Raw genomic sequence first — 24,297 nt, 5'->3', positions numbered from 1 at the left:
GTTTTCTCATACCTCTTCTTTGGGACCAAGCTAGTTCTTTGTACTTTTGCAATGTTTATTTTTCAGTAAGTATTAAGCACCTCTTGGGTGCAGAGGTGAGATACAAGACTTTGATAACATACACTACTAGCCCTCAGAGAGTTTAAGGTTATAGGTATTCAACGTACAGGGACAACTATGACACTCAATAATACATGATAAATGCACAAACCTATTTGCTCCTTACAAGACGAAGCAAGAACAATTACCTGCATTTTACAGATGGGAAGCTAAAAGATTTGAGAGGGTGGGTAACTACTAGCTCAAGGTCACAGGGTCAATTTTCACAGATATTCAGAAGTGAAACTCAGGTCTTCCTGACTCTGAGCCCATAAATCTTTTTATGCCATCACATGATATAATGTTGCAGGGGCTCTGCCAAATAAGTAGAAGAAACAGTGGTGGTAGAGTTCAGAGAAAGAAGAAATACAAGCCTTATGAGAAGAGTTGGAACCTTGAATGAGGGGTAGGGCTTAGATAAGAGAGGGAGGGAGGAGGGAAGTGCAGTGGGATGGAGGAGAAAGAAGGGATGGAGCTGGAGAAAGAGGGAAGAGGAAAGAGGAGAGGGCGAAGGAATGATGGAAGAATGGAAAGGAGGGATGCAGATGGGAAAAAGGAGGGATGCAGCTGAGGAAAAGAGGGATGCAGGTGGGAAAAGGAGGGATGGGCAATTAAGGGCAAGAGGCTGAAATGCCCCGGGGCCTTGTGGGGGCCAGTGTCTCAGTCATGGAATATCAGGGTTAGAAGGGGACCTTAGAGGCCATCTGTCTAGTTCCACACCCTTATTTTACAGAGGGGGTAAGTGACTTGCCCAAGGTCACAAGGGTAGTTCGGGACACGGCTAGGGTTCTAAACCAGGTCAGCCAGTCCAGCTGTTTCCAGGAGCACGTAGCCCAGTGGGCGCCGGGGGCCACTGCGGGCTGCAGCGGGAGGACAGGTTCACGGGATGGGGACCCAGGCAGGAGGCCCGGCTTTGGCGGGGCACGCGGCACAGGGGAAGCCTCGGGGTGGAGCTGGGGTCAGGTGCCCAGAGTCCCAGCCGCTGGGCGGTCCCACGACGGGGAGGGCTCAGTGTGGGGAGGAGAAGGAAGAGGAGGAGGGGGCGGGGACGCCCGGGTCTGCTCCGGGGCTGGCTCGCGCGCTCCTCCCTCCTCCGCGAGGCGGGGCGGGGCCGGAGGAGGCGGGGCCCTGGCGCTTCTGCCAATCGGCAGCGCGCTCCCCCGGCACCGCCCCCAGCCCCCGGCCCCAGGCCCCCTGCCCGGACAGCTCGGAGATCCTCGGTTGCTGCTGCAGCCGCGGCCTCGCGTGCGCCCGGACGCCGGGGTCTCCCGCGCAGTAGCAGCGGTGGGCGGCGGCTCGGTGAGTCCCCCGCCTCCCTGGCCCTTGGCCTTGGCCGCGTCTGGCAGCCCCGCTTGCGGGGGCTTGGGGCGGACCCTTAGCTGGCGGGGGGAAGGAGAGGAGGGAAGCCTGGAGAGGGGCGGGGAAGGAGGGGAGAAGGACGAAGGCGGGGGGTGGGGGGGGTGACTCAGCCCTGGGGGAGGGGAGGCCCTAGGAGGGAGGGTCTTCGGAGAGAGGGGAGAAGGGGGAGGGGCCTGAAGTGAGTCCGGAGAGGGGAGCTGGCGGGGAGGAGAATGGGCCAAGGGGAGACTTCCAGGGGGAGGGGACAGCGAGAGAGGGCCTGAGAGCTGGGGGAGGGGACTCTTGGTGGGTTCTTGCTCTTGAATGTCAGGCCCCCTGTCCTCTGCCTCTCAGGGGCTGGCCATGCCGGGAGAGCAGGAGGAAGAGGAGGAGGAGGAGGAGGAAGAGGAGGAGGAGGAGAGAGAGATGCAAGAAGAGATGGTGCTGCTGGTGAAGGGCGAGGAAGAAGAGGGTGAGGAGAAATATGAAGTGGTCAAGCTGAAGATTCCAATGGATGGCAAGGAGGTAGGTCCTGCACACACCTCTCCTCCCCCTCACCAGGCTGCAGGCCTGGCCATCCCCTTCCAGGGGTCTTTGTATCCTTCTCCCTGCCTCCATATTCTTATGTGGCTCTTTACTCCAGGACACCATGGCCCAGAGACTAATGAGATGTTGTCTGGGTACCCCACTGGGCAGAATGGTCCAGGGAGGAGTGTGGAATTGGCCGAGTCTAACCAGGTTCTTGTTTGCCTATTAGCTACATCTTTTAGGCTTGACTTAGCTTGTGCCTGATTTTGAATCTTGGGGCCCAGGCCAACTGCCTTGGCTGGCCTCCCTCACACCATTGGCTTAAAACCTATTAACTCTAACACTGGGATCTTATTCTGAAGTCTAACTTCAGTCCCACTTGCTGTAGTGGGCACAAGGACAGTTTATCATGCTTTGCCCTAGGGGGAAGGTCAATCAGCAAGTGTCTGAGTCTTTACCATTTGCCTCTGCCCTCACTAAGCATTGTAGGAGAGACCAGAAGAAGGACTTGGCTACCATGAGGGAGTATGTGATAAGGGCCAGGAGTGAGGAGCTGCTGATACTGAGTTTCTGGAACTAAACTGGAGGGAAGGAAGAAAGAAAGATAATACATACTAATGTCCTGAGGTGGGGGGAAGGCGATGCTGCTTATGGTCTATTTGGGATTCCAGACAGACAGATGGAACACTTTGCAACTCTCTGAAGCACTTAACATGTATTTTTGTATGTCATAGTCATCTCTCTTATCTCCTACTGGGTGCTCTATGAGGGTAGGAACTGTGTCTTTATCTAAACTTTGTATTTCTCCCAGCATCCCGCATAATAACATTCTGCACCCTGGAGGCTCTTAATAAATGTTTCCTGAACTGAGGTATGAAGTAACTAAAGAACAAGAGAATACATGTCGCCCAGTGCTAATTGTAAAGTACAGTCAAAGCAAAATGCTTGGAGTTGGTGTGAGGCAGCAAAAGTCATTTCTGAAACGGATATTTAGAGATCATTTAATCTGAACCTCTCTGAGAAAATTGAGGTCCAGATCAGGGATAAGACTTGCTAATAATCAGTAACCATTTGTTAAGCACCTACTACATGGAGGCACCAGAAGGGACTTTAAGTGCCCAAACAGAAGAGTTTGTATTTTATCCTAGAGGCAGTAGGGAGCCAGTGCAGCTTCTTGAGGAGAGACATGGTCAGAACTGCAATATCATTTTGGCAGCTGGGTGGAGGTTGAAGTAGAGAGGGAAGAGACTGAAGGCAGGGAGACCAGTTGAAGCCCTTGGCAGTCGTCTAGGTAAGACGATGAGGGCCTAAACTAGGGTGATTGTTGTGAGTAGAGAGAAGGAGATAGGTCCGAGAGATGTCAAGGAAGTGGAATTGACAAGCTTTGGCAATTGATTAGATACGTAGGGTTAGAGAGAGCGACTCCTCGACCGTGAGCCCCTGTGATTATGAGAATGGTGGTGTCCTAAACCGAATCAGAGAAATAAGGAGGAAAGGTGAATTTAGGGGGGGAAATAGTGAGTTTTGTTCTTGGGTTTGACATGCTTTTGGGACGTCCAGGTGGAGAGGTCAAGCAGGCGTCTGGAAATGCAGGACTGGAGCTCTGCGGAGAGTTGAGGGCCGGATATATAGGAAAGAAGGAAGGCAGGAAGGAAGTATTTACACAGTGTCTACTATGCGCCAGCCGCTGTGCTAAGCACTTTACAAATATTATCTCATTTGATACTTTCAACGACCCTGGGTGTTAGATGCTGTTATGCTCATTTTACAATGAGGAAACTGAGCCAGATGGCAGCTAAGTGACTTGCCCAGGGTCACACAGTGTCTGTGGCTGGATTTGAACTCAGGTCTTTATTCTAGGACCAAGACTATGTGTATTGCACCCCTAGTTCCCTCTAGAAATGATCACATTCTCTCTCCTGAATGTACATTAGTACTGACTGACCCCAGGCCTGGAATACTCTCCTCACCCCTGCCTCTTTGTTTCTCTGGCTTCCTTTAACACTCAGCTCACGCCCCACTTTCTTCAGGAGGCCTTTCTCAGTCCTACCTATTAGTGCCTTCCCTCTTGAGATTACCTTCCCTTTACATTGTATATATTTTGTATATGGGGTAGCTAGGTGGCGCAGTGGATCCAGGCTTAGAGTCAGGAAAACTTCCCTGAATTCAAATCCAGCCTCAGACACTAGCTGTGTGACCCTGGGCAAGTCACTTAACCTTGTTTGCCCAGTTTCCTCAGCAGTAAAATGAACTGGAGAAGGAAATGGCAAATCATTCCATTATCTTTGGCAAGAAGACCCCAAATGGGGTCATGAAGAGTGAGACTTGACTGAAACAGCTGAACTAATCTTGTGTGTACATAGTTATTTTCATATTGGCTCCCTGTTAGAATGTGAGCTCCTTGAGGGCAGAGATTATATTTTTTGCCCCTTTTTGCATATTGCCTAGCACATAGCAAATGCTTAATAAATATTTCTTGCTCAAGAGCCATTCGCATAGAAATGATGGTTGACTCTATGAGAGACATTGAGATGACCAAGGTAGAGAATATAGAGAAAGAATAGGAGATGGCCAGGGCAGGGCTTTGGTGTACACCCGTAGTTGGAGAGTAAGAATCGGATGATTGATAGACCTGTAAAGAAGATAGAGAAGGAATGATCCGACAGCTAGGAGAACCCTAACATAAGAATGTTGCGAAACTTAGGAGAGTATGCAGAAGGAGGGTGCTCTTCATATATGCTCCTTCAGATACTGTAGAGAGGTTCAGAAAGATGAGAGTTGAGAAAAGTCCCCTGGCTTTAGCAGTTGAGATCACTGGTAACCTTGGAGATAGCAAGTTTAGTCAAGTGGTAGAGACAGAAGCCAGTTTGCAGGGGGTTAAGAAGTAAGGGGGGAAGCAATGAATAGTGGCAGCTTTTTTTTTTCTAGGAGTTTAGCTGTCAATGTGAGGAGAGATGTAGGGTAGTAGATTGAGGGGATGTTAGGGTCACCCAGGCGGCAGCTAAGTGGCAAATTGGATAGAGTACTGGGCCTGGAGTCAGGAAGACCCGAGTTCAAATTTGGCCACAGATATCGGCTGTGTTACCCTAGGCAAGTCACCTAACCTTGTTTGCTTCAGTTTCCTCATCGGTAAGATGAGCTGGAGCAGGAAATGGCAAAGCATTCTAGTATCTTTGCCAAGAAAACCCCAAACAGCGTCACAAAGAGTCAGACTTGGCTGAAATAACTGAATAATGGGTCACACAGAATTAGTGGCAGAGCCAGAACTAGGACCTAGGTCACGTACCTGTAGGTTCATTGTTCTTTTTCCAGGCACCATGAACAAGGGAAGAGGTCAACATACTCGTTGCATAAACAAGAGTTCAAATTCGACAAACATATATTAAGCACTTCCTGTGTGGAGAGAAACCGTGGTCCTAGCTGAAACAAAGAGTTTAGATTAAATAGTCCTTGCCTTCATGGAGATTACAGTCTAGTAGTGACCCCCTAGACTAACCTATAACCAAAATAGAATTCACCTTACAATACACAACTTCTTCCATTATACATCACTGTCCCCGCCTTTTGTTCTTCCGGGCTACAGAATCTGTATTCATGGACTGGACTCTTACTTAGAGTTGGATTCTACCTCAGAGGTCATCTAGTCCAGTGGTGTCAGGTTCAAAATAGAAACGCATTCATGCCTTGCATATTGATGTAGAAAACCACAAAGTAGCATTATCTGTTTTGTATTATATTTTTATTTTAATCTGGTTCACACTTTGCTCTAACATTGTTACCTCTCAACTAATCCAACCTTCTGCCCACATAGGAATTTCCTTTTTAGGGTCTCTGACAGATGGATATCCAGTTTCAGCTTAAACAAATCCACTGATAGGGAGCTCACTGCTGCACGGTCTATTGCATTGTTCAACAGCTTTGACTATTAGAAACGTCTGCCCATGTGAAATTGAAATCTGCCTCCTTATAACCTCCCCTCATTGGCCCTGGTTCTGCTTTCTGGTGCCAGCAAAAACAGATCTGTTCTCCTTTCCCCCAAAATGGACCTTCAGATGCTAAAAATAACTATTTATTCACTTTAACAAACTTTTTTTTTTGAGACTGCAGTATAAATTTATCCTGGTTGTGTGATTTCTATCACATTATTTTTTTTTAAATCTTACATCTTTTTATTGTTAACCTTTTGTTATTACAGTACCCTCATTCACTAAGGTATCCCTTTCCTTTGCCCTACCCTATCCATCTCTCGTAATAGTTTTTTGTTGGTTTTTTTTAATGCAGCAAAACTAACAAATACATTGATTGTATCTGACCATTTATGCAACAGCTGTAGTCGTCCACCTCCATCTCTCTCTATGAAAGGAGAAAAATGCATTTTCTCAAGACTTTTCTGGGCCTGAGCATTGTTAATTTAATTATACAGCATTCAGTTTCATTACTTTATTTTTTTCATTTGCGTTGTTGTAATCATTATGTTCTTTTCCCCTCCTCATTCTTCCTAGTTCACTTTGTGTCAGTTCATCTAAGTCTTCCCACACTTCTCTGAATTCTTCATGTTTGTTGTTTTGTATAGCATTGGAATATTCCATTACATGCATTTTTGATAATTTGTTTAACTGTTCCCCATTAATACTTCTAAATATCTATTATCTGCAGGGCACTGTCTCCCTGTCTTTATTTCTTTAGACTACAGATCACTCCTTAAAATGTGGCGTCTAAAGCTGAATGTGATACTTCAGATGGAGGATTCCATCCTTCAAGACCCAGTTCATGGCCTCCTTCCAAAGAGCGCTCCCTGAATGATTCTTGTTCATATCCATGTCTCTGACTCCTTTTGTCCTGGTCATACTCAGATATGGTCTGACCAGCTCAGAGTACAGTGGGACTGTGACCCCATTTTGTCTGGACATTGTATTAACATAGCCTAAGATCAGCTTCATCAGTTCTTATACTAATACTGACCTTATAGTCAACTCACATACTCAGATTTTTTTTCATAGGAATGCCTGTTGCTTCCACCCTACTTATATAATTTATTTCTTGAACGTAAGAAGAATAAGGCTTTACTATTAGAACTATTAAATTTCATTTCATGAGTTTTGGCTCAGCAAGCCTGTCAAGCTATTTTGAATCCTGATTCTGTCATCCATTGACTCAGTTGTTCTTCCCACTTTCCTGTCATCTGAACATTTACCCGCCAGGGTGGCCATAATACCATCACTCAAAATTGCACCATTTCTAAGATCCTGAACTATAAAATTCCCTTCTTTAGCAATAATCTCTTGTCCTTCCACCTTCTCTACTACCTTTCTCCTCCCATTACTTTTTTTTCATACCTCAGTCCCTCCTCATCTCTCCATTTTCCCAGTCTGTCAACCCCTATTTTGGCCTTATATACTTTTCCCAAATCTGTATCTCTACTCCTCAACCTCACCCAAGAACTCTCGTCTTCCTTCTGCCTACTAAACCCTTTCATTTGGCTGTTCCCACTGGAACCTCAAACTTAGCATGTCCAAAATTCAACTTATAATTTATATTTCCCCCCCAAAACCTGACTTTTCTTCTAATCTATCTCTCTCTTTATGTATAGGAATTCATGTTTATGTACACCAACACACCCACACCCCTCATCTTCCTATTCATTCTGGCTTGAAACCTTAAAATTATCTCTGACCTTCCCCTCTCTGTTGTGCCTTGCATCCAGGTCTGTTCAAGTTTAGCTATAGCCACACCTTTCATCACTGTGCCTTCCTTTGTACTCAGGCTTCTACTGCTCCAGCTCAGATTCTTCATCACTTCTTGCCCAGATTTGTTTTTTTAATTGTTGATATCTCCTGGTTTTTTGTGGGTGGCTAGGTGGTGCAGTGGTTAGATAGAGTGCCAGGCCTGGAAGTGTCAGGAAGAATCCTCTTCCTAAGTTCAAATCTGGCCTCTGAGACTCTCCAACTGTGTGACCCTGGGCAGGTCACTTAACCCTGTTTGCTTCAGTTTCCTCATCTGTAAAATGGTCTGGAAAAGAAAGTGGCAGTATCTGCCAAGAAAACCCCAAAAGGGTTCACCGAGAGTTGGACACAATGGAAAAGACAACTAAAAATATTTATTTTTTATCGTCTCTTCCAAATATGTCCCTCTCTCCTTTTCTATCCGGAGAGCTATCCTTCATAATAAAGAATACGAAAGAAGATTTTTTTTAAAAGCAATTCATTTAAACTGATACACACATCAGCCAGGACTGACTGTGTATACAGTGTTCCATACCCATAGGCCCCCACTTTTGCAAAGAAGAGAGGGAGATACATTTTTCTCATCTTTTCTTCCAGTTCAACCTCGGTCATTATAATTACACAGCATTCATTTTTTTTATTTTTATTTTTTGTTTCTCTGTATTGTTGTGGCTATCGTGTGTGTTGTTTCATGTTTCTGCTTACTTCACTTTTCATCGCTTCGTATAAATCCATGCTTTTCTGGATTCTTCATATTAATCGTTTTTTATGGCATGGAAATATTCTATTATGTTCCCGTACCAAACCACACCATGGTTTGTTTAGCCATTCCTTAGTCAGCGGGCATCTGTCTGCCTTATTCCCAGTTCTTTGCTACTGCATAAAATGTCACCTTGAATAGTCTGTTGTATATGAGCCATTTCTTTCTGGCTTTGACCCCCTTGGGGTACGTGCCTAGCAGTGGGGTGTCTGGGCCAGATCGCCTAGACTTATAATAGCTTCCTAACTTGACTTCCTGCCTCCATTCTCTCCCCTCTGCAGTTTACCACTATCTGAGTAATCTTCTTAATGCACCATTCAGCTCATGTTACTCCCCTCCTTGTTATTCCCCTCCTAAAACAAAACAAAACACTTCAGTGGCTCCCCATTGCCTAGTGAATAAAATATAAATGCCCAGCCTTGGTATTTGAGGTTCTCCACAACCTGCCTTTTCAGCCTGCTCTGCTATTGGTACTAAATGTTCTCCACATTCCAGCCAAACTGGACAGCTCTCTGTTCCTGATTGTATCTTGCTGTCTCTCTTCTCTGTGACCGGAATGGCCTCCCTTTTTCCCTGGCTCTGTCAAAGGACAGGTTCATGTCAAGGACCATCTCATCCATTCATCTAAGAATGAAGTCTTCTGTAATTCTCCCCCCATCCTTCCCCTTTCTTTAAAAATGAAAACAATCTCTTCTGCCTCAAATTTCTCTTAACGTTTTGCCCACACTTCTCTCTCTCCTTTATCGCACACACCTTAATATCATAGTCATATATTTGCTGTTTACTTTCCCATATTACATTATCTGTTCCTGGAGGTCAGGCATTGAATACAGTACCTGGTGTGTATCATCCGTGCTTGTACTTAATTAGTGCTTATCCATTTAAATCAAGGATGTCTCCAATACCAGTGTTAGACAGAATAATTCCTTAAAAATTTCTGGCTGATACCCACTCTCCAGTCCGCATTAATTTTCTTGAGTCACCCTTTAGATCTGCGAGGGTTCTTTGAGAGCATCTTATTTAATCTCCTCATTTTAAATAGAAGAAGGGTGTTGTCCTTCGTAGCTGAAGAGGACCAAAGTGATATCACTATGTCGGGGTCGAGGTACAGTGTGCCCGACTGTGGCTTATCAGACCAATAAGAGCTGGCACAAATAGTCCATATGGACATTTGGAATTGAGATGTCTCCAAATCTGTGCATCTCATGTTTTCTTTGAGCTACTGCAGTTCTGCTTTGCTCATGGATCATAGCTCCTTCTCTGATGCAGGTACACCATCCTGGGCAGTCCTGTGTCATTGTCTCATGTCTCACATGAGTCCTGTCCTATGTCTCACAATTGATTCCACAGTTCTTCAGAGAGACCTTGAGTGTGTGCTTGTAACACTTTTTTTCAGATCATTTTGTCAGTGTTCATTCTCTTGTCAATAGGAAATACTGACCTCTCTCCACACTTGATAGTATTTTTTTTCCTTTTTTTCTTTCCAGGGGGGAAGGCAGCTAGTACGTGTCAAGTGTCTGAGGTCGGATTTGAACTCAGATCCTCCTGACTCCAGGGCTGGTACTCTACTCACTGCGCCACCTAGCTGCCTCTATAGTATTTTATTTTTTCCAATTACACGTAGATAGTTTTCAATGTTTACTTTTATAAGATTTTGAGTTCCCATTTTTTTTTTCTCCTTTCCCTCCCCCCAAGATGACAAGCAGTCTGATACAGGTTATACATGTACAGTCATATTAAACCTATTTCTACATTAGTCATGTTGGGTAACACTTCTGACCTCCATGTGAGGGCTTGCCTTGTGTGAGTTCTCTGTAAAGTAGTCTTTTAGGCATATGTATGTTCGGCTTCTGAACAAGGTGGCCAGCCCACCAGAGTTGCAATCTCTGCGGTAGAGTTTTGCACGCTTGGCAGTTCAGCTCTAGACAGGACCTCGGTGTTTGGTATCTTATCCTGCCAGATGGTCTTTAACATCTTCCTAAGATAATTCAGAGGGAAGCAATTCAGTTTCCTGGCACGATGCTGGTAGACTCTAGGTTTCACAAGCATACCACAATGAGGTTGGCACAAAGGCTCTGTAGACCTTCAGTTTGGTAGTCAGTCTAATACATCTTCTCTCCCGTACTTTGCTTCAGAGCCTCGCCAGCACCGAGCAGATCTGGCAGTGCATGCATCAAACTCATCATCTATTTGTATGTCCCTGGAAAGTATGAGTTAAACAGAGGAGAGGAAATAGACTCAGAGAGGGGACACAGTGAGTCAGTGAAAAGAGCTGGGATTAGAACCCAGGACTTCTTGAAAAAAAATTTTTTTTGGTCAGTATATTTTATTTTTATATCACCTTCGTTTTCTTTTTTAAAAATTTATTTGTGTTCTGAATCTAACAAACACTGAATAAAATGGGTATTTCCACGTACACAGTAGAACAGAAAGAGGATTGTACATGAAAGCTGTGTTATGTACAACTTGCTTTTCTTTTAAAGTAAGAAAAACAAAGCCCTTGTAACAAATACACATTGTCAAGCAAAACAAATTTGCGCATTGTCTCTGACCCTAAATATATGTCTCATTCTGCCTCTTGAGTACATTACTTCTCTGTCGGGGGTGTCACCTTCATTTTCCAAATATGTCACTCCCCAGAGAGCCACTGCTTGTAACATAGAATAAAAGTGGGCTCAGGAGGAAGCAGGTCAGGAAAACTAACTGGTACATCATTTGAATTTGACGGCATATACAATGGAAACCAGGTCTTCTAACTCCTGTTCCAGTGCTCTTTCCAGGATTGAACATGTGTGGTCCTGAGGACGGGGCTTAGGGACAAGGTTGTTGGTTCTCATCCTGAGCTCTGACCAGAGTGGCCAGGAGCAGCAGCGCCCTCAGGACAAAGACTGAGGAGCAGCGTGATGGTGACTTGGAGTTGGGGAGGTCTGGTTTAAATGCTGCCTCAGACACTTAATAGTTGTGTGACTTGAGGCAAATCTCATCTCTGAGCATCTGCCAAATGATGGGAGCCGGACTCAGTGACCTCTAAGGTACCTTCTAGTTCTAAATCTTATGTTCTTATGATTAGAGTAGATGGTGACAAGACAGCCCAGTTTTCAGTATGATTCATTTTTTGTCATCCTTCTACATTTTTTTTGGAGGGGAGAAGGCAGGGCAGTTGGGGTTAAGTGACTTGCCCAAGGTCACCCAGCTAGCAAGTGTGTCAAGGGTCTGAGGCTGGATTTGAACTCAGGTCCTCCTGACCCCAGGACCAGTGCTCTACTCACTGTGCCACCTGACTGCCCCATCCTTCTACATTTTTAATGCTTGGGTGATGATGTCAAAGGGAATATCCTTAGGAGAAAGGCCAGGTTGACTGGGATACCCAGATGGGGAATGGAGGAACTCCTGTTAAGTCAGAGCAGATTAAAAGAATTAGAGTCCAGGGAAGTCCCAAGGTGGCAGGGAGAACTCGGTAGATTTTAGAGATCAGAGCCAAGACTGAAGTTAAAATAGACAGGCAGTAGTGATCTGGCACCATCAGCAAGAAGAAGGAGCTTCACGTTGTGCCAGAGTGTCCCCTTTGTTGCCAGTCCCTCTTTGGATGTCTCATTATGGCATGGAAGCGATCCTGGGTCATCGAAGGCCCTGCCTGTTCAGCGCAAAAATGCTGGAAGATGCTACCATACTGGAAAGTCCTCAAGGACAGGCCTAGCGACAGATTGTATATCCGTAGTCAGAGATCGGCCTGGCCACCTTTGGAGAGGCTCCAAGGCAGCAGGCTGGCAAAGGAGGATGAATTTTCTGGCCGTAGCTACACACGAAGCCTGTCTACTATAGCATGAAGAAGTTGTAATTGGTTATTGTTAGAGGGAGTACTTATGACATCCAAATTAAGGATTCTTGTTTTCAGTGGTATCAGGGAATAGTATAGAGAGCAGGCCTCAAAACCAGGAAGTCCTGGGTTCAGGTCCTGCCTCTGAAATAAACTGGCTGTTTGATCCAGAGTAAGTCACTTTATGTCTCAGTGTCCTAGGTAACTATCTCAAACTGTATATTGAGGAAAAGATGCTGACCTGCATCGATTGAGAGAGTTTCCTAAACCAGTGCAATCCCAGGTCTAGTCCCTATCCTTGAAATACTAGCCCCCTAAGAGACTCGTTTCAAAGGTTTCAGTATAGGTGGGTCTATGCCAACCATAGAGGCACCTGCACTGGGGGTGTGAGAGCAAGTGAGAGGGTAGAGAGCGGGATACTTCTTCACAATTGTGGATTTGTTTGTTTTTGGCAACAAGGCCTGTAGACTTGTGAGGATTCCGTGTTGAACATGACGGGAGCTTGTGGATATCACACTTTGTACCTTTTAAATCTATTCCACTGTTGTGTTGACACCATTTCTCTGGCTTCTAGAAGTCCGCTCTGATCTCCACATCTTTTTCTGTTCTATTCTTCCTTATCAGACAGAATTCATTCATTAAATGCCTGATAGGTTGCCTCTCTGGAACTTCAGTTCAACATGCCCCAAACTTAGCTTAATATTTTTCCTCCTAAACCTGCTCATCCCTCTTACTTAATTGTGTTGGTCAGTGACACACCAATCCATTGCCATTTTCAGAGTCTTGGTTTTATCTTTGATTTTTCCCTCTCGCCCTTACAGGTCTTCCATAATATCTCTCACCTCAAACCCTACCTCTGCAATGTCTCTCACATCTCCTCCTTGCTGGTCCCACTGCCACCACACGGTTCAGATTCTTATCACAACCCCCCCTGAATTATTGCAGTATCATCCTACCAGATATTCACCACCAATCTCTGTCCCCCTTCAGTCTGTAATCTTCCTGAGGCAGAGCTTGGGTCTTTTCACTCTCCTATGCAAAACTTTTGGTAGCCTGCTACTGCTTAGTGAACAAAATTCAGATTTCTTTGCCTGGCTTTCAAAGCTTCCTACAATCTGGCATCACTTTATCTTTATCTTTTTAGCATTATTTTAGATTATTCCCCTCCATGTGTTATATGCTCTAGTCATATTGGACTATTTTCTATGTGCCGTTGCTCACATTGCCCCCTTAGCCTGGAATATTTTCTCCATGCAGCTTCACTTATTGAATATTTACTTATCCTATAAAGCCCAATTCAAATGCCACCTCCTCTTTGAGGTTAGTAACCATCCAGTTCTTAGACCTCACTTGGCAGTTTGTTTCGCAACTCTCTCATGCATGTATGATATATTATTGTGTGTTTATTTTATGTGTGTGAGAACCAGACTGGAATCACTATGAGGGCAGAGACTGCTTTAACTAAACATTTTGTGTCTCCCTCAGCTTGGTGTTCTGCTCTCAGAAGGGAATTGAGAAATGTTTAATCGTTTGAAATTATTACACACACCTGGGATCAAGACAGAACTATGCTGGTTTGAATATACAGCATACTCTCTCTACCAAAAAAAATCTTGTTTATCGAAAATTGATATGTGTATATATATAATTTACACATAATAAAATAACAATTATATATAGTTTATATAACATACACATATGTATGTGTGTGTATAGGCCAATGTTACTTTTAGAAGTAAGTCTATATCTATAGATAAATAAATATTATACACATACATATATATGCATGTTTTCTTTTTTTTTTTTTTAATCTCATTTTAGGGATGTCATCTGTGTTTGGGGACACCTGTATATTCAGCCCATACTCACCCCCTATTATTCTCATACATATTATGCCTCCACACTATACTAAACGTTACCTTCTCTTTGCTTGACCCTTGCTCTTGTCACAGAATCCTAGAATTTCACAGTTGGAGAGTCCTCTGACCCAATCCATGCCTGAATATTTAATCCTGTCTACAACCTCCCCAACAAGTGGTCATCCAGCCTTTGCTTGAAGACCTTCAGTGTTGGAGAGAACTCCTTGCTTTCCAAGGCAGTACATTGCACTTTTTTGACCAGCTCTTACTGTTAGGAAATTTCTTCTTTATTTCATGCTGAAATCTTTCTTTCTGCAGTTTCTGTTGGTTGCTCCTAGGTCTGCCCTCCAAAGCCAAGAAAAAACAGGTCTTCCACAAAATAGCCCTTCAAATATTTGAAAAGAACTTTTTTCTTTTCTTTCTTTCTCTCTTTCTCTCTCTCTTCCTTCCTTCCTTCTTTCCTTCCTTTCTTTCTTTCTTAAAGAACTCTTTAACCTGGACAAAAGAAGATTTCTAACATGCCAAACATCTTCAGTTCCTCTGACTGATCTTGGGGCATGGCTTCTGATTCCCTCTAGCCTGGTCATCCACCTTTGGTCTGCTTCGGCCAATGAGTGTCCTTCCTAAAGAGTAACTCCCAGAACCAAATGTGGCCTGCAAGACTAGGGCAGAATAAGGGGAGGGGGGGAGTGGAGTTCATTAAATGTTCTCATCTTTGATCTTACACTTCATTAATGGAACATGAGATGGCATTGGCTTTTTTTTGGAGAGGGGAAGGCAGGGCACTTGGGGTTAAGTGACTTGCCTGAAGTCACACAGCTAGTACATGTGTCAAGTGTCTGAGGCTGCATTTGAACTCAGGTGCTCCTGACTACAGGGCCAGTGCTCTACTCACTGTGCCACCTAGCTGCCCCTTTGGCATTGGCTTTTTTGACTGCCATGTCAGGGTGTTGACTCATGTTGTTTGCAGACCCCTGAACCCTGCTCAGATCTGTTTTCATGTGAATCATTTGTCAAGCTCCTCACCAGTCCCCTACTCATCTCATTGATCTTTTAAACCCTCTGTTTAAGCCCATCAAGAGGTCAAAGTTACAAGACTTTCACTTAACCTGGTGCCTCATTTCAGTTATCCTTCCAAATGTGGGTGCCAAATTTGCATTTTCTCATTTTTCAGATACCTATTTCAGCCATCACAGATTTTCCCAAGAATAGCTAACAGTTCTTTAGGTCATCTGGTGTGAACATTGTCAAAGCTTGGAAAGCTTGGATGAGATCCTTTCTCATCCCCACTCCCACCTGGACTCCCTTCCTGTTAGGTTCTCTGTAGTATTTTAATCAGTCCTCGTTCATCATTGTCTCCTTCACTTAATGCCTTTGTCCAAATATAGGCCAACCCCTTAAAATGAAGAGAAAAAAGTGGAGAGACCTTTAGCAAGAATAAACATAGAATAGAGCATTGAATATGACATCAGGAAGAGGGGCCTCAAGTCCTGCCTTGACATTTACTAGCTTTGTGACTGTGGGCAAATCCCTTAACCTCTCTGAGATCAGGCAACTCTCTTAACACTTACCTATTAAGTCGTAGATTGTTTTGTCTTTTTCTGCTTGGTTTCATGCATGGAAGAAATCAAATATCCTTGATATTTTTTAGGGGTTCTTAACTTTTTATGTGTCATGGACCCATGTATCCTTAGAAAGTTAAATACATAACTGTATTGAAATATAGTTATCAAAATATGTTTAAAAAAACCCCAACAATTTCACAGACCCCAAGTTAAGAGTCTTTGATTATACTGAGGTATTTAGTTAGGTCTCTTCCTGTAATGTATGTATTCTTTCTACCAGTGCAAGCTAGAGAGGACACACTCCTGTGTCTATTCGTTTCTGTAAATCCTTCGTAGAGAATTTGCCGCCAACATACTAGTGAACTTCAGGGTTTGTTTAGTTGTTTTTTTTTTTTTCAATTCTTCTGCTACCCGTGATATTCCATGGAATATTCCATTCCCACATTGGGAAAATATTGGTATTAAGAGAAATGGGGTTTTGCAGCAGTTGGCAGCTTCATGTTACTCAGAAGGGCTTTCAACATAGTTCAGTTCATCAAGTTTCTGATTTTGTTGATGTGAGAATTCTGTCCAAGACATCACAGCCACTTTATAACTTAGGAGTTAAAAGTCTAGTTTGAGTGACTTTTTGACAGGCACTCTTCCAGTAAGTGTTAGAGGCTATGGTGGGTGGGCCATCCATCTTGGAGGCCACAAAGGGTGTTGGTTTCTCACCCATCACCTACCACAAATAATTGGGGTGTCTGTGGTTTTTCATAGGCTACTCGATTCTGGGCTGGGCTTTTGTACATGACAGAGCTACTATCTTGCCTTTGACATGAGCTTTTGTAAATATTATTTAGCATAGGCATACCCTAAAAAATAATTACATGAATTACTATTTTTTTTAAAACCACTGACTTATTTGAGAGAAACCTGTTACTTTTTAAAAAAACACATAAATATCTGATACACTAAAATGTAAGGAATCATAACAAATACTAACTTTGTCATTACAAAGTTGAATCCATTATTTGACCTATGAGATGATATCTGAGGGCCTTTCCAGCTCTTAAGTTTATGATATTTTAGATAGGGACTGGATCTGGGCGAGTTCACTGGAATTTCCAGGTAAGGAAACTCCCAGAACTCCCTTTACTAGTGCTGGTCAGCACTTTCTCTGAAATTTAAGGTTTTAGAGAGTTGCCGGAGGAGCTCAGAGTTTAAATGACCCAATTTTTCCAGCCCCCTTTCTGTCTGCTACGCCACACTGTCTCATAATACTGATGTGATCAAATTTCTGCTTTGATCCTTAAATGGACCTGTATTTCTAACAAAATGGACACTCCTTCCAGGGGTGCAGATTGTAATCCAAGTGTATCTTCTTTGGAGTCCTTTGGTGACTCTTTATGTGTCCTCCCTGTAAATCTTCCACAGGTGCTGAGTTGTTCCTCCAAATCCCTTGACATTGCTTAGATGCAGTAAAGCATGTGGGTGGTCTTTAGGTTATCCTTTGCCCTTGATATGACTGACTCATCTCCTTTTCTGGATATACATTTCTGTGATGAAATCCTTTAAGCTATTGCTTTTGCATTCTGTCATTGGTGATATTGGTAATAGTTACTCACACCCATCACATGGCTCTTCATTGCCTCATGACTGACCCACAATTTTAATTCTTTGGATACTGTGGTGTGCCGTGATCTGTAGCATCCCTGGAAGAATATTGGTGTTAAAAAAAGATGGACTTTTGTTTCCGGAGTTTGGGGACATTGAAAACACTGTGTAATTTCTCATTCAATCCAGCCCACTGTCCTGCTATCTGGTTAAAGCATAGTACCCTGGCATATAGTAGGTGGATAATGAATGTTTCTTGATCAGTTGGGTTCATCCAAAGTGTCTGTCCAAGAAACCTGTTCAGTTGGACCAGCTGTATGAGCTGTGCCTCCAACTGCATGTCTGTGGGCAATAGATATTCTTCATCCACTCGATTTGTCGAATGTGGATGTTGCGCTGAACTCCTTTGATTGTGGATCTCTTTTATGAGGTTCTGAAATTTTCCTGAGCTTGATGTAACAGACACAGTATTATTGGCAAATAGGAACATATGGAGGGCTTTGCCATCTATAAAAGATTCCTCTTCCATTTAAACTCTGCACTGAGAATCTTTTTTTGACAGTGGCAAACACTCTTGGCAAGCCTGTCTCTCAGTTTTATGCCTCACTTAATAATCAGAAGATCATGGGACAAAGTCCTCTCCTGTTGCATCTTTCAAGGAATCTTATATTATTAAGTTTATAATAAAAAAATGGTTAAAACCTAGTTAGACTTGCAGTGACAAGTTTTAATCCAGGAAAGTAGAGAAACTGAGAGTACTGAAGTCATGTGGGAAGTTGGGATTTTTTAAGCTAAGTAGGAGGAGGAAGATACCACAGATGGGCAATTCTCACGCCTTCCCTCACTTTGCTCCTAGGGCAACACCATTCTCAGTTGTAAAGCTTGGAAATCCCCACTCCCCCATGGGATCCACATATTTACTTCTGTAGCTTTGAGCGGGGAACCCTGGAGATCATCTGTCTATGAGTGGGAAGCAAATGCCAGCTACTGGACAAGGCACAAACTCTTTGGGGAGGGCACTGCCTGGGCATCCTCTCCAGCCTAGGAAAGCCTGGGAAGAGAGGTAGAATTTTGGGGCTCTGTGGCAGGCGTCTGTCTTTCCAAAGGAACTGGTGAAAGGATTCAGGCCATCACTGATCATGCCTGCAAGAAATACCTGTTTCTTTGGCCTTTTGCCAACAGCATCAGGAGGGTCCAGCACGGGCCCTTCCAGTAGGGTTCCCCTGGTGGGGAGGCTGTTTGTCCTGGTTTGGCTGCTGTTGCAAAGAGCAGAAGGCCATCGTCATCATCAGTAATAATGCCTAACATTTACATGTCATTTGCAGTAGGCCAGGCGTTGTGCCGGGTGACCTATATTCCCTTATTTGATCCTCACAACCACCCTGGAAGGTAGGTCCTGTTATCTCCATTTTACAGGTAAGCAAATAGGGTTAAGTGACTTGCTTAGAAGTGTCTGAGGCTGGATTTGAACACAGATCTTCCTGACTCCAGGCCCGGTGCTCTCTCTCCATTGTCCCACCTCGCTGCTTAAGTCCTAGGTTCAGATTTTGCCTTTGCTGCTTGCTTGGCTGTGTGACTAACCAAGTCACTCCAACTGCTTTAGACCTTAGCTTCCTCCTCTGTGTAACGAGGAGGCTGGACTCGATTTCTGGGACCCTGCCAGCACAGAATCTTTGGTCCTGTGACTTAGGAGCCCCATGACCTTGAGCAGCCGTATTCCCTTCTCAGGCCTCACAACGTGTAGAGGCTTGACCAGAGAACCCCCAATCTGTGATCCTAAGACTCCGATGATAGGCCACAGGTCGGGTTTGGGAAACAGCCGCAGCTCGTGTGAACCCATACAGTAATTAAAATGTGTTTGGCTCTTGCTGCCCTGCCTCTGGCAAGGCTCAGCACCTTTCTGCGTTGGCTTTCCTGCTCGCATGCCTGCGAAGCCCCTTCTCCTTCCTTGCCATTCTCCTTTTTAAAAATTGGCCCAACTTGCCCTTCGTTTGTTTTTCTCATTTGCAGTTTCATTCTCTGTAGTGAAGGAGCTCTTGGATTACCTGGCTTTGTTTGTTTGCTTGTTTCCTGTTCTGGTGATGCCTGGGAAAACAGCATATTTTTCGGATGCTCTTGAAGGTCTATTTACGGACCATTGAGTGTTTCTGGACAGATGCCTGGCTCCTTAGACCTCTCCTCTGTGTGTGGAGATCCCTTTGCCTGTTTTTATTAAGCTTATTGAAAACTCAATTTAATTAATTTTCTTTCTTTTATTCATTTTCCTCAATTGAATTAATGTTAACTGCTATAAGTAAATACTTCCTGAGCTCCCCATCTTTTCATTTTGAATGCTATGGCTCAACAGCGCTTTTGCCATGAGATGCCAGATGCCTTTGAAAGAAAAAAGCAACATGTTTTAGGGGAAGAGCACTGGACTGGGGGGTCAGTCTTGGCTCCGCCATGGGCAGATTGTGTGATGTCTGGAAAAAAAACAAATAAGAATTTCCCTCTCTGGGCCTCTTATTTTATTTTTATTTGTTTTTAAAGTATGGTAAAGTATAGTGGTGAGTATCCCTGCCATCATGTAGGAGACCTGGGTTCATTTCCTGTACAAGGAGACAGAGGCAGCCAGGTGGCTCAGTGGGTAGAACACTGGGCCTAGAGTCAGGAAGTCCTGAGTTCAAATGTAGCCTCAGACACTTACTAGCTGTGTGACGTGGGCAAGTCACTTAGCCTGTGCCTGTCTCAGTTTCCTTATCTGTAAAATGGGGGTAATAATAACCCCTCCCTCATAGGACTGTTGTGATGACCAATTGAGTTAACTGCAAAACTTGCAGCCCTATATAAATGCCAGTTATTATTACTGTTAATGCTTTTGTTTCTTACGTCATGGACAGATCTCAGTAGTCTTCTCTCCCCATGGAACTCTTCCTTCACCAAAAAGAAAAAACAGTTGAGTAAAACAAAATATGAATGTTGACATAGCGACCATCTGACGAGATACGGAACATTGGGCATCCTCAGTTGAGAGGGGAGACAGAGGGAAAAAGGAAAGACACAGAGGGAGCAGGAAAGGGAAAGGGAGGGAGGGAGGGAGAGACAGAGAAAGACAGAGAGACAGACAGAGAGAAACAAGATGGATACACACATGCAGAGGGAGAGACAGACAGACAGAGAGAGAGAGAGAAAGGGGAGAGGAGAAACAGAGAGATGAGAGAGGAAAATACACACACACACACACACACGCAGAGAAAGAGACACAAAGGGAGAGAGATGAGAGAGAGAGATATACACACACATACACACAAAGACAGAGGGAAAGAAAGGAAAGACACAGAGGAGAGAGGGATATATATATATATATAGCAAGAGAGAGAGAGAGAGAGAGGAGAAAGACACAGAGAAGGAGAGACAGCAGGAAAGAGAGAGCCAAGTTTTGTTGTGGGACAGATATTGATCACAGACGTTAATCTTAGTTCAGCCATTGCGGTGTTCTCATTTACGTTATTATAGTCAGTACATATTGTTTCATTGATTCTGCTTTTTATCACTCTGCTTCAGTTCAAATGAAGTCATACCATGTTTTTCTAAAGTCTTCATATTCATTGTTTCTTTTAATGCAATGATATTTCTTTATATTCGTATACTTGCAGTTTCTGCAGTCTTTCTCCAATTGAGGGGTACCCATTTTGTTCCTAGTTTTTTGTTTGTTTGCTACCATAAAAAGTGCTACTGTGAATATTTTGGAATAAGTATGACCTTTTGATGGTTGACCTCCTTGGGATACAGGTCCACTAGTGGAATCTCAGGGTCAAAGGGCATGAATAGTAACTGCCAATGGGGCATTAATGTGCCTGTCTTCACCTAGCCTCTCCAAGTGGACATGTTTCTAAGTTAAACGAATATGAGACAAATCCTCAGTTATTTTCATCTTCATTTCTCTTCTTATTAACAATTTGGAGGCACAATGGATAGAGCACAGGGCCTGGAGTTAGGAAGACCTGAGTTCCAGTGCAGTCTCTGACACTTTCTAGTTGTGTGACCCTAGCCAAGTCACTGGACCTCTATTTGCCTCAGTTTCCTCAACTGTAAAACGGGGATAATAATAGCACTTCCCTCCCAGCATTGTTCTGAGGATCAAATGATGTCACTTGTAATCACCACAAAGCCCTTAGCATGGTGTCTGATACATAGCAGGTGCTGCATAAATCCTTATTCGCCTCCCTTATTCCCTGGACCATTTTGCATTGATTGATGGTTTGAAATTATCCTTTTGAAAACTTCCTGTTCTTTGGCCATTTATCAGTTGAGGAATGGCTCTCAAACGCGTGAATTCGTGTCACTTCCATATATATCTTAAATATCAGTGAGGCAGCACCATATAGCAGATAGAGAACCGAACCTGGAGTCAAGAAACCTGGGTTCAGATTCTGCCTGGGACACCTGCTGGGAGTCAGTATGGGCAAGTCATGTGACTTCTGTCTGTCCCAAGCAATCCTCTAAAACTATAAGTTACAGACAAATAGCCAATGAAATCAGAGGTGTGGACTCCTCCCCCCCAGAAAAAATTTAGATTATTATCTGAGATGCTTAATGCAAAGATTTTTTCCCATCTTGACCGTTCCTCTTATTCTGGGTGTTTTGATTTTACTGATACAAGAGTTTTACTATTTTATTACATTAAATTTCTCATCTGATTGATGCCTTGTTTGGCTGTGGATTCTCTTTTAAATGAAGGGGGTTGGATTAAATGCTTTCTTGGGTTTCTTGTAGCCCTGGCATTGTTTTGTTTTTTTTTTAGTTCTTCCCTCCTAGCTGATTCTCTCCTTGTTTTATTCCCCCCAGATCCCAGGCACAGCCCCTGAGCCTCCAGCAGATCCAGCCCGGCCTCACGCCTGTCCTGAATGTGGCCGAGCCTTCGCCCGCCGCTCCACCCTGGCCAAACATGCGCGCACCCACACTGGCGAGCGCCCGTTTCCTTGCCCAGAGTGTGGGCGCCGCTTCTCCCAGAAATCTGCGCTCACCAAGCATGGCCGCACCCACACAGGGGAGCGGCCCTATGCCTGTCCCGAGTGTGAAAAGCGTTTTTCAGCCGCCTCGAACTTGAGGCAGCACCGACGCCGGCACACAGGCGAGAAGCCTTATGCCTGCCCCCAGTGTGGGCGCCGTTTTGCCCAGAGCTCCAACTATGCCCAGCATCTTCGTGTGCACACTGGTGAGAAGCCCTACACCTGCCCAGACTGTGGGCGTGGCTTTGGGGGCAGCTCCTGCTTGGCAAGGCACAGGCGTACCCACACAGGGGAGCGGCCCTACTCCTGTCCCGAGTGCGGGACGAGGTTTGCCCAGAGCTCGGCCTTGGCCAAACATCGACGGGTGCACACCGGGGAGAAGCCCCACCGCTGCCAGGTGTGCGGCCGGGGTTTCGGTCACCGCTCCAACCTGGCAGAGCACGCCCGCACCCACACGGGCGAGCGGCCGTACCCCTGCCCCGAGTGTGGCCGTCGCTTTCGCCTCAGCTCCCACTTCATCCGGCACCGGCGGGCCCACTTGCGGAGGCGGCTTTACATCTGCGAGGGCTGTGGCCGCGGCTTCAAGCTAGCATCTGGTGTGGGGAGAGTGGGGGGCAACGAGAGAACCGACCGGTGCCCTGAGTGTGAGGGGAGCTGAGGACAGACAAACTGGGGGGGCTGGCGCACGTATCCCTTAGGAAGGGATAGGGGAAGGAGCAGCAGAGAAGGCCCCCACTCCCCAGGGAGAGGGAGCAGTAAGGGAGGTTCCTCTCCACTGCATGAGGAGAACTCTGGGAGGAGAAGTTTCTGCATCTGCCACAGGAAGTGTCAGAAGCAGCACACTGTCTCCAGAAGGCCCCTAGAATATTTCTAAGGGAGCTATGATATGCCCCTGCTCTCCAACCCTGCCTACCTGGTTTTTTCCCTTTCTTCTCACTGAGTTTCTTGCTCTTTACTCTGCAAATGTAGAATCGAAGGGAGAAAGGTAGGAACCAGCTTGAGGGAAGAACCGGGGACCCATAAGCCAAGGGCTCCCAGGGATGCTTCCAGCTTAGGGGAGGAGGTCAGGGGCTTGTGTTAACTGGAGGAACTAGCCCCCCCTCCTACGTCCTACACACGTTGGAGCCTGTGTTCGTGAATAAAGTATTATCCTCCTGTTAACGCCTTGTGGTATGTCTGAAGCAGAGAATGGGGGCCGTGCTGGGGGGATTCTTGGCATCTCCCCCTCCCCTTGCCCTTGTCTTCATCTTGTCTAGAATCACGGAGTCACAAAATCCCCAAGCTGGAAGGGACCGTAGAGATTATCTACCTAAGCCTCTGACCACACCATGAACCCCGCCCCCATCCCTCCTTGTGCCACATACCCGGAAAAAGGTTAAAATTATATCTGGATTTCACCCAGCACTTCGTTTGGACTTTTCCTTTGGTTAAGCATCTCCTTCCCTATCCTGGTGTAGCTACAGGCATTGCCTTAGTCACCCTCCCTCCCACCCCCTCCCCAGTGTAGCCAGGTCTGTTGTTTACACAGCATAGTCCTCTGCTTCAGATGTTTGATGAATGAATAACGTTTTAGAGCCACTCACCCAGCTCAGGAAATACTAGAAATATTAATAATAGTACATAATTATATGGCGCTTATATATAGTACCTTACAGATGTCTCATTTGATATTTGATCCTCACAACAACCCTGGCACTAGAGCTGCTGGTATTACCTGTATTTTACAGATAAGGAAACTGAGGCAGACAAAGGTAAAGGAACATTCCCAGGGTCATACATCCAGGCTGTGCCCTGGGGCAGAATTTGAACTTGGGTCTTCCTTCCAGTACCTTATCCGCTGTAGCAGCTGGCTGGCTGTGCAGTTCAGCTTTGGTCATTGGGTAGGCAGCTGCTATGGGCAAGGGCCAGTTCTTAGTAATGGAGGAATTAAAAGAATCCAGTAAGATCCAGCTTGGGGAAGCTAGGTGGTGCGGTGGATGAAGCAGTGGGCCTGCAGTCAGGAAGAGTCATCTTCCCTAGCT

At 44.9% G+C, this 24,297-nt stretch overlaps 1 protein-coding gene across 1 annotated transcript; it reads left to right on the top strand.

Annotated features, from left to right (window-relative positions):
- Window positions 1–1,254: 1,254 nt before the first annotated feature.
- On the top strand, window positions 1,255–23,437 carry ZNF771 (zinc finger protein 771). Its single transcript, XM_036741386.1, has 3 exons — window positions 1,255–1,398; window positions 1,792–1,962; window positions 22,113–23,437. Exons 2-3 carry the CDS (start codon window positions 1,801–1,803, stop codon window positions 22,932–22,934), a joined length of 984 nt encoding a protein of 327 aa, XP_036597281.1. The 5' UTR covers window positions 1,255–1,398; window positions 1,792–1,800; the 3' UTR covers window positions 22,935–23,437.
- The last annotated feature ends 860 nt before the right edge of the window (window positions 23,438–24,297 follow it).

This window comes from Trichosurus vulpecula, chromosome 1 (genome assembly GCF_011100635.1).
Source record: "Trichosurus vulpecula isolate mTriVul1 chromosome 1, mTriVul1.pri, whole genome shotgun sequence".
In the NCBI taxonomy this organism is placed as follows: Eukaryota; Metazoa; Chordata; class Mammalia; order Diprotodontia; family Phalangeridae; genus Trichosurus; species Trichosurus vulpecula.
The sequence above is the reverse complement of the archived record's forward strand: the minus strand, read 5'-3'. Positions and strand labels throughout refer to the sequence as shown.